At 33.5% G+C, this 12,947-nt stretch overlaps 1 protein-coding gene and 1 long non-coding RNA gene across 3 annotated transcripts in view; one reads left to right on the top strand and one right to left on the bottom strand.

Annotated features, from left to right (window-relative positions):
- Window positions 2,920–12,947, bottom strand: part of LOC107626022 — a 56,545-nt gene continuing 46,517 nt past the window's right edge. For both annotated transcript variants that reach the window (XM_021116381.1, XM_016328787.2), the window contains exons 9-13: window positions 11,367–12,014; window positions 10,136–10,972; window positions 8,663–9,403; window positions 7,710–8,552; window positions 2,920–3,260 (exon numbers count right to left, since the gene is read on the bottom strand). In XM_021116381.1, the coding sequence (XP_020972040.1) occupies window positions 3,252–3,260; window positions 7,710–8,552; window positions 8,663–9,403; window positions 10,136–10,972; window positions 11,367–12,014 (3,078 nt within the window). In that variant the 3' untranslated portion in view covers window positions 2,920–3,251. The remainder of the gene's footprint in view (window positions 3,261–7,709; window positions 8,553–8,662; window positions 9,404–10,135; window positions 10,973–11,366; window positions 12,015–12,947) is intronic.
- Window positions 3,255–6,224, top strand: LOC110269065. The gene is made up of 4 exons (XR_002358036.1): window positions 3,255–4,019; window positions 4,111–4,169; window positions 4,257–4,393; window positions 6,176–6,224. It is a non-coding gene; the product is annotated as an uncharacterized LOC110269065 (long non-coding RNA).

Here is a 12,947-nt window from a genome sequence, read left to right as displayed (position 1 = left end):
ATTTGTATAGTAAAATTAATTAAAGGAGTTTTAATGCTAGCTAGTATCCAAGTAAAATGCATAATGACCGGCTAGTAATGACATTATGAAAAAGTAGTACAATAATGGAAGAGAGAATGAATATGATGCATGTCCCTTACATATCTCTGAAGTGGGTATGAGCAGTATGAATATAAGAGGAAAATACATGACATTCAACTTGGTAATCTTTTCTTTTTCTGCATGCGCTCTTTCTTGTAGATGACTATTTTGTATAACAAGTCAGATGGGAATGTGGGATGTGTGAAGGAGAGACCTAATAGGGGTTGGTATTTAGGGTATTTACATGTATAGATGACATGCATTGATGATTTTGCAGCATCAGTATCCCTTTCTCTTTGCTTCGTAGCTTATTAAAAAAAAATGGCTAAATTTTCAATCATAGTTTAATAAATTTCAAGAAAGTAAACTTCATTTAATTTCATAAAAAGTTCAACTAAAAAAAAAGGAATTAGATACATTACCCCTTCAAATGCATTCCGTACAACACAGTTGAGATCATCTTCTAGCAAGAATGCTTGTTTTGGTAACACCAAATATGGATATTCATAATCCTCTTTGAATTGAACTTCCATCCACCTGTTCACAGATACTGTACCTGCACAAAAACTCTCCATCTTGCTGCAATCGATTACCAACAACTTAATTAAGGATGGGAATTTCAAGGCAATGTTCCCATTGTAAAACCTTTCAAGGTTTGGTAGAGAGCGTAGAGACAAAGTCTTAAGTTTCTTGAAAATTATCTTCTCTTCGTCAAGCTTTGACGACTCTCCTACTTCTTCTTCAGACACAATCTCTTTTAGTGATTCACAGTTCTTTATGGACATGTTCTTCATCTGATGCAGAGTTCTGCTTGTTGAAGGTGTGAACAAATTCACAAGTCCATTGCATTCTGATATGTTCAACTCTATTAGGCTCGAAAACGATACCTTGCTTGGTACTATGCTCCTCAAACAATGGCACTTATCTATTTGCAGTTTTTCAAGATTTTCAGAAATCTGTTGCATCCAAGAATGCTCTAGCCCAATGGAATTCAGCTGCGACAAGGTACTCAACTGCAAACACTTTAGATGTGGAATAATTTCTTTCACACAAGCCATGCTGGGACTTTTAGTGCCAAATATCTCTTTGAAAGAGCAACAACTCACAACAAGCTTTTGTATGATGGTGGGCAGCTTTTGAAGTAATTCATATGGAAAAGTAGCTGAATCATCATGAAAACATTGCAACAGAAGAGCTTCTAATTTTGAAAGGCCATTCACATGAAACTGTCCATGCAACATCATCATGATTTCCTTCTTGTTCAGTGCTAGAAACTTCAAGTATGGAAATACCTACAAGGGGAAAAAGTATGTCTATTTCAGCATACTACTACATACATGTTGGCTAAAATAATTAATAAGACATTGATGGATATGTCATAAAATTTAACAACACATGGAACCTTTTCTGGCAACAAAATGGCTTGACACTCTGCTTGTGGATATTGAAATTTCTGAGACTCAAATTCGAATGTCTTCAACTTTTCACAGTGAAATAAGTGCACTTCCTCTAGTTTGGGGCATTCTAGCTTGTGCGGTGAAGGGTAAAAACATTCTAATTCTGGCAAAGACCACAGTTTTATGGATGTCATGCTTTGCAATGCAAACTCTTTAGGAGCTCCTTCAACAATTGCTTCATCCTTTGTAACAATTTCCACCAATCTATCACACTCTGTTATTTCCAGTTTCTCAAGTTTATTCAGATTTTCGGCTACAGATGTTGGAAATAACCTTTGAAGGTTGTTGCATCCATGAACGTAGACTTCTTGAAAACTCTGAAAGTAACTAATTTGTTGAGTAGGATCTGAACTAATGTGTTTCTCTAAGGCCTAAGTTGCTTTTGAAGGACACGGTTTCTTTTCTTTACTATATATGCTTATCAATCTTACAAAACTCTAGAGGATTATTTTGTTTGTGTTCTTGGAGAAGATTTCAGACAACTTGGGTATATCAGAAATTCAGAATATCATATAATAATTTTCTTTTAAATTTTTAATAGACTCTAATCTCAAAATAACATTTATTGATTTTTTTTATCTGTCAAGTATTTATTGTTGTATCACCTAAAGCAATGTTTGTCTCATGTTTTCATTTGGTAGAGTAAAATAAAGTGGTCCTTACCCAAGCATATTTGTAATATAAAATATTTCTCATATTTTCATTTGGTAGGAGTTTGTATCAAAATTACTCTGAAGTGATGAGCAATCTTTTTATTAAGATCATGGAACTTTTGGGAGTGAATTTAAGGGTTGGCATCAAATATTTCAGATGTAGAAAAGAAATGATTCTATAATAAAAGTGAATTCCCGTTATCTACTATGCAAAGACTTGCATGCAAACAAGAAAATCATCAGTTGTTTTCTTTCAGAGTCCAAATACAAAATAAAGTAGTGACTCCTCCAAATGAACTTATCAACAATGAAAATCCAAACGTGTATCCAGATTTCACATGGCCAGCTTTTCTTGAATTAAGACACATATTATAGGCATTATAGATCTGATGCAAGAACTCTTGATGCTTTCTCAAGGTGGCTAACAAAGAACAAAAGTATGTAATGAGTTATAATTTCAGTACTTTAGGATTTGTGTTAGCCAGGGGATAAAGTGATATTCATAAGTTTGATACTTTGGCTTGTCTAGCCGAATAGATGAGGACCTATGACTTACTTTCTAAAAGAATAAGTAAGATTATATTCAATTTTAAAAGAAAAAATATACCATAACAAAAATAAGAAAATGTTGAAAATTTAATCACTCTCCTGTGTTCACATAGAATGTCACGACATAATATTAAATTGACAACGGAATACAAACATTTTTTTTTTACTTTTAAAAAAGGAAAGTACTTAAAAGAATGAATAAAGCAAAATAAGTAATACAGTTTAACATACTGTTATCATCCATTATCCATGACTTACAATGCAATCACATTTCACACACATGGCTACACTAGCATAGATCATCCTCAACCCCTTTTTTTGTTTTTTTTTTTTAACTTATAACCACACCACACATGCACACTCTAATTTTTTTTAAATTTTTTTAGTTGTTTTTGGAAAAGAAATACAACATAAAAGTCAAGTTGCCAATATTCCTTCCTCTTCATCAATGTCTTGTCCATGTGGGTATCCTCATTTTGTCTCTAACTTCATTACTGGAATTAGATTCCGCTTAATAAAACTGTTAATATAACAGTGTTAGTTTAAAAAAAGATCAAATAAAAATGAAAAATTGAAACTTAAATAATATATGCAGTAAAAAAAATGATGGTAATATAACTCTCAACCTTAATTTGGGATCTACTAGAAAGGCAAGGAAGACAAACATAAAGGATTTTGTTTTGGACAATAACAATAACAACAACAATAATAATGTGTATAGAAAACAAATTTTTGCTTTGAACCTTTCCCAATCATTGCCTCCAATCAGAACATGGTTAAAAAATAAAATTAATAAGAGAAGAACAAAAGAACAAATTAAATAGCACTTCAAGGCTTAGTCACAGTATTATTATTCTCATTAAGTGTATCTGTAAACTCTGTTAAATTAGTAAATAATTAGTCAATAAATTAGTTTTTAATAAAAAATTAGAAACGCAAATATTATATTAAATTAGGATAGAGCTCATCGAAACGAAAATTTTGACACTAATTTCAAAAAAATTGGTCTAAAATTAGACTGAACGGACCGAACCAGTTGAACTGGATCCAAACTAGACCATCGATCCAACCAGACCAACCTATTAAATTAACCCAAGCCTTTCTTCCCCCTCATTTCAGCTGAAGCATTCACAGGGGAGAAGAGAATGAAAAGCCTCCCGAACCCTTACGATAAATCCAATTTGTCGTAATTTCTCCGTCCGAGCTCCGATTGCCGCACCGTTTGCGGTCACGTGTTCACTGCGTCGAGCTCTACGTTTCTACCGGAACAATTTCATAGGTAAGTCATTAAATAATCCCAGCCACTCCTTTCTCCCAATTCTTGAAAGTATGGTACGGGTATTGAATTTCTTTACTTTTTGATGTTTTAGGATCTAATTAATTAGCTTGGGAAAAACGTTTACTCTTGCTTATGTGAAGCTTGAGTAAGGTGAGGATATTATAAATCCTATTTAATTTGTTGAATTTATGTTTCGGATATTAAATTGGATATATATGTGTCATAAATGTGTATTAGGTTAAGAATAAATAATTGGAGCTTGAAATTGTGAATATTGAAACTTGGAGGAAGCTGAGCCTAGAGTTTATTGAGTTTTGAGGGGCTGCCTTGGTATTAAATAAATTGCTTTGGTCGCTACGAGAAAATCGGCCAAGGTATGGATTAGGTTTCTTGCATTTAATATATAATGTTTTGTGAAAATTAAGGCTAGATGACCATAGGATAAGTTGAAATGCAGGTGCAGGTTTAATGTTTAGCAATTTGTTGATGAATATATTTGGTTGGTGTTTGTTGGATAATAAGTGATTGATTATGGATGGAGATCGTTATTATGTTAATTTGGAAAGAATCATGGGTGGATTATTGATTATATGATTACAGGTATATTGAAGGAAAGCTTGATGGATTTGTTAAAATATGAAATTGTGTAATATTATTGAATGGTAGTTGATGAAATGATGTAGAGTATATTGAGTATTGTTGTTGGCATTTTGAGTTGATATTGATAGGTCAGAAATGTATGGAATGGAAATATTGAATGAAAATAAGGTATTGAGGAATTTGCAAAACTTTGGTTTTGGGCCGAATTTCGGCGGGCTATAACTTGGTTTACGGAACTCCAAATCGATTTCAACTTGTTTTAAATGAAAATTGGATTTGTGAAGTTTATGCCGTTCAAAGAACGGAAGAAAAATAATTTAAAATGATTGAGTTATGCCTATTGGAAGTTTTGGTGTTAAATCTGTGTGCAGTTGAATACTCCACTATATGCAGCTTTCTTGTTGATCATTTTTTTTTAAGAGCATACATCCACGCGTACGCGTGGCATGGGATTTTGGCGACGCATACGCAACTGATGCCATGCGCACGCGCAAGGGGTAGTAAGCATGTCCACGCGTACGCGTGACCCACGCGCACGCGTGACATGAAGTTTTCGCCCACGCGTACGCATGACAAGGGACGCGCGCGCGAGCTGCACTTTTACACTCCCACGTGTACGCGTGGCTCCTATTTCAGTAAATATGGTTTTCAACGTTTTAAATTGTAGTTTAAACCTCTAAACCTCTATTTTCATTTCTTTAGTCATGAATAATAATATTACACCTGATACCCAGATGAAGTTAGGAAATGGGGATGACTTGGAAGTGAAGTAAAGCTGAAAAGTGATGAATTGATTATGAAATGTTATGGATGATCATGTATGATACTTGACTTGATAATCAAATGAATGATCATGTATGAAACTTGGCTTGAATGATTAAATGATCTGAGATACGAGATTCTCTGGATAAAGTACCGTGGTTTGCCACCACGTGTACCAAGTTGAAATCTCGATACTTTGTTGACCCTACGACATAAGGGTGACCGTGCATTTATAAATTCCCGAGAATGTTAACTCCCATTGAGTAATATTGATTATTTGAGAAAAAAGCTGTGCATAGACTCTTGGGGATGCACGTTGAGGGACAGTCTAAGGTTTTCGGACTTGTCGGGTTGGCTGGATAACCGACAGATGAGCCTCATCAGCCATAGGACAGGCATGCATCATATGCATTCTACTTGAATTACTTGTTGTGTATTAACTGGGTGTGCCTAAGTGTACTTGCCATGCTAAATGTATATTTGTCACCTGCAGTATTTGTGACCTTCTTGCGCTTGTCTTTATCTGTTTATTTGTCTGTGAAATGCTGACAGAGATGGAGGTATGGAGGAGTGACAGTATGGACTTAGATTTAAAGTTAAGTTAAGTTAGGCTTAGATACTCTTAGAAAACCACCTTTTATGGCTTCTGTTTAATACTTTAAGCTCTATAATATGAGTGTCGGCGTTCTAGGATTGCCTCTGGTATTCCCAAGACCTTATATATTATGTGTGTGGCACCTTTACCATACTGAGAACCTCAAGTTCTCATTCCATACTATGTTGTTGTTTTTCAGATGCAGGTCGAGAGGCATCTCGTTAGGCGTCTGGACCCCTGAGGCGAAGTGGTTACTGGGTTATTTTATTGTATAGTGATGTATATATATGTACTTAGCTCTCTCTCTCTCTGCATAACTTGTTCTTTTGATCCTCTTAGAGGTTTATGGAGAGACAGAATTTTATTTATGTACATTTGAGTTTTGGATATGTATATATATATATATGTGTGTGTGTAAATATTATCCGGCCAGTCTTGACTTCGCAGGCTGAGTTAGGAGCTTGTTATTTTGTATCTTTGGCACTCTATTCCTACTTTTATAATCTTATGTTTGATGGTTATAGATTTCTTAACACGCAAGTTAACTCGATTCTTGAACGTTGCGCTTTTAATTTCGCGATTTTTATTTCCCCTATTCTTCAAGGCTCCTAGTATATTACAATCTTTCTGCTATTACACGTGTACATTTTATTTTAGAGGTCGTAATACCACACCACCTCTGTTTTACGACTTAAGCGTAAAGCTCAGTGTGGTAGGGTGTTACAGTATCCAATTCTAAGATTCAATAACGCAGCAGATTATTTCGGTATATACTATTTAGTCCTATACAGTTAATTAATGAAGTATTTTTTCTAAAATTTAAATAGCAGGATAGAAATTATGTAACTAATTTTATATTCTAACAAAGATACTTAAGACTTAACCTAAAGTAAATATTCATTCTGGTAATATTTGAACTTAATTAAGAATAAATAAAGGTTAACTGAATGATTGGGTCAAGATCAGGCAAATATATACGTTTAGGCTTACTACTTGAAGGGATTTTAATATTGGCATATAATAAGTAAAATATAGGATCAACAAAATAAATAAATAACTCAGAATTGAGGTTGGAAGTGATTACTGAATCCAAAAGCATTTGTGTAATAATGGGAAGTATAAGAAAGAATGAATAATGTATGCCATTCCAACCAAATCTCTAACTAATTAATTAATCATTTCTCTCTCACAGAATCTAGTGGCTAAGACTTCAATTAAATAGAAGTCATAAAACTTTGGGCTGAAACATAATTCTATATGATCCTATACAACATCCTACGTACCATCTTTCCTCTTGGTAGCTCTGACAATCACTAACATAACTAAGGAATTTGTTGAATTTTTGAAACACTCATAATAGGGTGTGGTGTTAAATTAGAAACTTAATTTGATTTGATTTGCGCAAAAAAAATTATAGTATTTTACTAATCAAACTATGTATGTGCCACCTTAGTTAATTTTTCTTGTGACCAAACTGAAACAAAACATTCCGGCTTAGTGGCAACTCTCTTTTCTATATGCTTACATATCTGAACTGGCAACAAGCAGTATGAATAAGAAGGGAAAATGAATGACATCTTATTTAGCATAAATAATGTGAAAAGGGAAACTGTATTCTAAATTATTTTAACAGATTCAATCATTATGCAGACTGCAGAGTATAATAAAACTGAAGAGAGTAAACTTTAGGCTAATAAGAACTTCAACTTAACAGAAAGGAATATAATACATACCATCCCTTCAAATGCCTGCTGTACAGCACAGTTAAGATCAACTTCCAACAATACTGCTTTTTTATTCTTCTTAAATTCAACTTCCGTCCACCTGTTGACACTGACAGCACCTGCACAAAAGCTCTCCATCTTTTGGCAATCTATTAGTGAGAATTTGTCCAGTAATGGGAATTTTAAGGCAATGTTTCCATTGTAAAACTTTCCAAGGTTTGGTAGGGAGCAAAGGGACAGAGTTTTCAATTTATGAAACACTATTATCTCTTCTTCAACAAGCTCTGATGACTCTTCTGTCTCTTTTGACACTATCTCTTCTAATGATTCACAATCTTTTACTGACATGTTCTTCAGTTGATGCAAAGTTCTGCTTGTTGAAGGTGTGAACAAACTCACAAGACCATTGCATTCTGATATGTTCAATTCTATTAGGCTGGAGAACGATAACTTGCTTGGTACTATGCTCCTCAAACAATGACACTGGTCTATTAGCAACTTTTCAAGATTTTTAGAAATGAGATCCATCCATGCATGTTCTAATCCAATGGACTTCAGTTTAGACAGCTTAATCAACTGCAAACATTTTAAATGAGGAAGAATTCCTTTGCCGTCGTCCATGTTGGGACTCTGAGAGTAGAATATCTCTTTGAAAGAGCTACAATTCACAGCAAGATTTTCTATGTTGGGAAGCTGTCGGAGTACTTCATATGGAAAAGTATCTGAATCGTCATGAAAACATTGCAACTGAAGAGCTTCTAATTTTGAAAGGCCATTCACATGAAACTGCTCATGCCACATCATCATGATCTCCTCCTTGCTCAGTGCTAGAAACTTTAAGTTTGGAATTACCTATAAGGGAAAGAAAATATGGCCAATTTAGCATACTACATACATGATGGTCAAAATAATTAATATGACATGGATGGATATATGTCATAAAATTTAACAAGACATGAAACCTTTTCTGACAAGAAAATGGCTTGATTCTCTGCTTGTGGATGTTGATATCTCTGAGACACACATTCGAATGTATTCACCTTGTCACAGTGGAATAAGTGCACTTCCTCTAGCTTGGGGCATTCTAACTTGTGGGGTGCAGGGTAGAAACATTTCAATTCTGGCAAAGACAACAGTTTTATGGAGGTCATGCTTTGCAATGCAAACTCTTTAGGAGCTCCTTCAACATCTGCTTCATCCTTTGCAACAATTTCCTCCAATCTATCACACTCTGTTATTCCCAGTTTCTCAAGTTTATTCAAATTTTCGGCTACAGATGTTGGAAATAACCTTTGAAGGTTGTTGCATCCCTGAACGTAGACTTCTTGAAAGCTCTGAAAGTAACTAATTTGTTGAGTAGGATCTGAATCCCAAACATGTTCAAGATTTAGTAGCTGCTCAATAGTCAATTTCTTCAACCTGGACCTTAAAGAATTGATATTTGTGTCTTTCACTTCATGTGTCACTTCAAATATTGCTTTCACAGAATCACATTGTCGCACTACCAATTCTTCTAATTTGCATAGCAAACTGAGTATGTGAGAGGGTATTACAATACACGTGAATTCACATTTTTCCACAATCAAAATCTTCAATCTGATGAAGCAAAAGGATGGGACTCGAAATGGAGCATTCCATATTCCATGTATCCTTGAGTGTTCGCTGAGCTTCAATTCCTCTACTTCCCTCACAAATCTTGCAACCTGTACATGAAACATAATAAAAATGTTAAATTAATCGGTCCACATGTTAATTCGCTACATAAAATCTAGTGTTTTGATCCAACTTCATTCTCACTACGTACACTTTTTTAGTTGCATCTTTTTTAGAAATTAAACCTCTTATATCTTTATAAATTTTTCTGTTTTCCACTTAAAAAGATCACATAGCTATTTTGCTTTATATCATGAGTATTCATACAAGATTTAACTACTCAAATATATTCTTCCTATTCTCGTATAATCTTATTATTCTAATTAGAAACCTTCCACACATTTATACATGAACAGAAAGAGATCAGAGAGGAAGAAGAATAATCCATCCAAAATTTTATACACTGCAATTCTTCTCAATTGTTAAAATATGAATACATATATAAATATTTGCGCAAATTGTGTAAAGATAATATCATCCAATGTGAAATTCATGGAAATTTTGCAACAATAATGATGCATATCATATCTGCTTTTAATCCAACATCGGATATAGGTTGGCATATTAAAAATGTGCTATATAGCTAAAAACTGCGTCGATCAATGCTAATTCAAGTTATTGTGATATGAATTCTGACAGCTAAAGCATATAGGTTGGTAAAGTAAGCAAATTTTTCTCTTTACAAAATAATATTTGTTGTTATAAACACTTAAAATGTATTAAGAAAAGTTTTTGTCTTTTGAAGAAAAAATAAGAAAGGAGAAAAAAAAATAAATACATACCTCTGTCCTGTAAATATTACGTAAGGTAGAATTGAGATCAACTTCCAATGGGGTTGCATCTCCATATTTAAAAAAACCTGCTGACAACTTGTTTGTATTGATGGTACCTTCACAGAAAATCTCCATCCTGTTGCACTTAAATACTTTCAATTGCTCCAATGATGGAAAGCTTAAGGTAAAACCCCCATTGTAAAATCTTCTAAGGTTTTCTAAACTCTCAAATTGTAATTCTTGCAGCTGCTCAAATACTATCTCATCATGAAGTGATTCTTCTCCTTCATTAGACACAATCCATTGCATGGATTTACAATTAGATATTTCTATTTTTTTGAGTTGAGTCAAACTTTTAGTTGTTGCAGATGTGAACAAATATATCATGCTATCGCATTTAGATACAATCAAATGCGTTAGATTGGAGAAATATACAGGAGAAGAAACTAAGCTTGTTAAACCAGAGCAGCTTCTTACTTCTAAGGTTACCAGAGTTTTGAGAATGGATGATTCTCGTATCCAAGAGTGTTCAAATCCTATGGAAATTAGTTCAGAAAGAGAAGCCAACTTCAATTCTTTAAGATGCGGTAGAAATTGGGTGCAATCCAAACTAGGCCTTTTAGAGCAAAATATCTCTTTGATAGAACTATTTTTCACTTGGAGAGTTTTTATACAGGACACCTTTTGGAGAAATCTATATGGAAGTTCATCAGACTCAAGCTCAACATTAAAACTCTGCATATCAGGAACATTTATGTCGCCAAAGTGGCTTCCCTCACATTCTTCATGTCCAATCATCTTAGCTTCTCTTTCACCAAACAACATGTTGGTCAATTTGGGAGTAACCTGGACAGAGGAAATAAGGCCATCAATTCAAGTTGTTAGAGAAATAACTAAACCAAAGGACTTAATCTTATAAGAATGAATACCATACAAGAGAAAAATATACATATAGCACAATAAATACTTTATATATTTGATAATTTTGTTTTTGGAGGTGGGAACGGATATATAGACTCGTGATGCTGATCGCAAGACGTGTCCACCAATATATTTTGAAGAAAGATAAAAGAAAATATAAAGTACATTATTTTTACATATAAATCATACCGGAAGAAGAATTTATAGGCACTGTTATACAATACAATTCACTATCCATATTACAAGATTTTTTAACCTATTTACCATTAGTAGTCTCATGTAGGAAATATAAAGCAATCGCATGATTAATAAGTAATACCTCTTTGAAACAGACTTGGTCCTCAATTTGTGGATCATGACCATTCAGTGTCTTCAACAGGATACAATGCAATGAACAGTAAAAACAATTGAGGCTTGGTAAATCCAACAGTGTCAATGAAGTCAAAAGTAGGAACTTAATAGGGTTTGAAATTGCTCTTTCTGGTGTTGTTTTAATCCCTGCCATGATTTCCACCAAGCTTTTACAATGTTTCAACTCTAGAGTTTTAAGATTTACAAGATCCTTGCCTATTGATTTTGGGAATAAGCTTGTAAGGCTTTTACATGTATCAACACGCACTTGTTGTATACGTTGAAATTGGAGTACCCCACCAGGATCTTCATTCCAAATGCTATCCAAATTCGGCAACTTTTCTAAGACCAACTCCTTCAGTAAAAATTTAATTGGTAGGAGTGTCCTGTCTTTTGTTATGCATTTCACATCAAATATAGTTTTCACAAAACTACATTTTTGAACTTCCAATTTTCGCATGTTATTTAAAAAAGGAAGTAAATTAGCAGGTATTACTTCCGATAAAAAATCACATTGATGCACAACCAAAGACTCCAAATTACTGAAGCATGCTTCAGAGAGCGGCAATGAGGCACGCCACATCTCTTGAAAATATAGACTTTCTCTGAGCAAAATCTGCACATGGAAAATAAGAAATTTAATTACTCCTTGTTTGCTTCTCTACATTAGGAGAGTTGTGTGAAATCACAAGGGATTGGAATATATTTGTAAGTTTGACTTTTTATTTGTAATTATTTAGAATGTTTAATAAAGCTGGGTAAAAATTTAAGAATTATTTCTCATTTAAAAAATGTTAATAGATGTACACTAAAATCAGTTACTAATACATTTACTTGATAAGATGATTACTTTTAGGGAAAGTATGGGGAGCCAATGGAATATTTATACAATGTGTACAATGGGAGTTTAGAGAGTATTAGAGATATAATCATTAATGTTACCTTTTCCATTAGCTGAAGCTTTTGGGATGAGTGGTATCATGCATGGTATTAGAGCGCTAGATCCTAAAGATCAAGAGTTCGAGTCTTGGTGAACCCCAAAATCAATATAAATTTTTGGGAAGATGTTTATTATCGCTACTACTCGGATGGTTATTCTAGATAGTATAGGAGATGTTTATTTTATAACTCAATAGCCCATTGTACATATTGTACAAATAACCCATTGTCTCCCTAGCGGGATCCTTACTTTTTTTTATATTTGAAAAAATTTAATTTTTGTGTGGACATGGTAGGGTTGAGAACTTTAAGAGGGTATACTACTAGGCCTCGTCTTGTTTAATGTCACTCATTTTTTAACGGCATCTTATTGAAACGCTCTAATATTACTTGAATGTTATGCGAGCTTATTATTATAACTAGCTAGTGTATTTAATCCACCTTCTTATTCATTAATTCTGTGTAATAATAGATACAATATTAGTTTAGATGGTATTTTTTCATTTTTAACCAAGAGATTTTATATTTAAAATTTACAAATAACTATATATAATGAAGAATATTTAAAAAAAGAAAAATTTGTATATCAAACCTTTTTCAATTCTCATAT

This window comes from Arachis ipaensis, chromosome B02 (assembly GCF_000816755.2).
Source record: "Arachis ipaensis cultivar K30076 chromosome B02, Araip1.1, whole genome shotgun sequence".
NCBI classification, from domain to species: domain Eukaryota; kingdom Viridiplantae; phylum Streptophyta; class Magnoliopsida; order Fabales; family Fabaceae; genus Arachis; species Arachis ipaensis.
The sequence above is the reverse complement of the archived record's forward strand: the minus strand, read 5'-3'. Positions and strand labels throughout refer to the sequence as shown.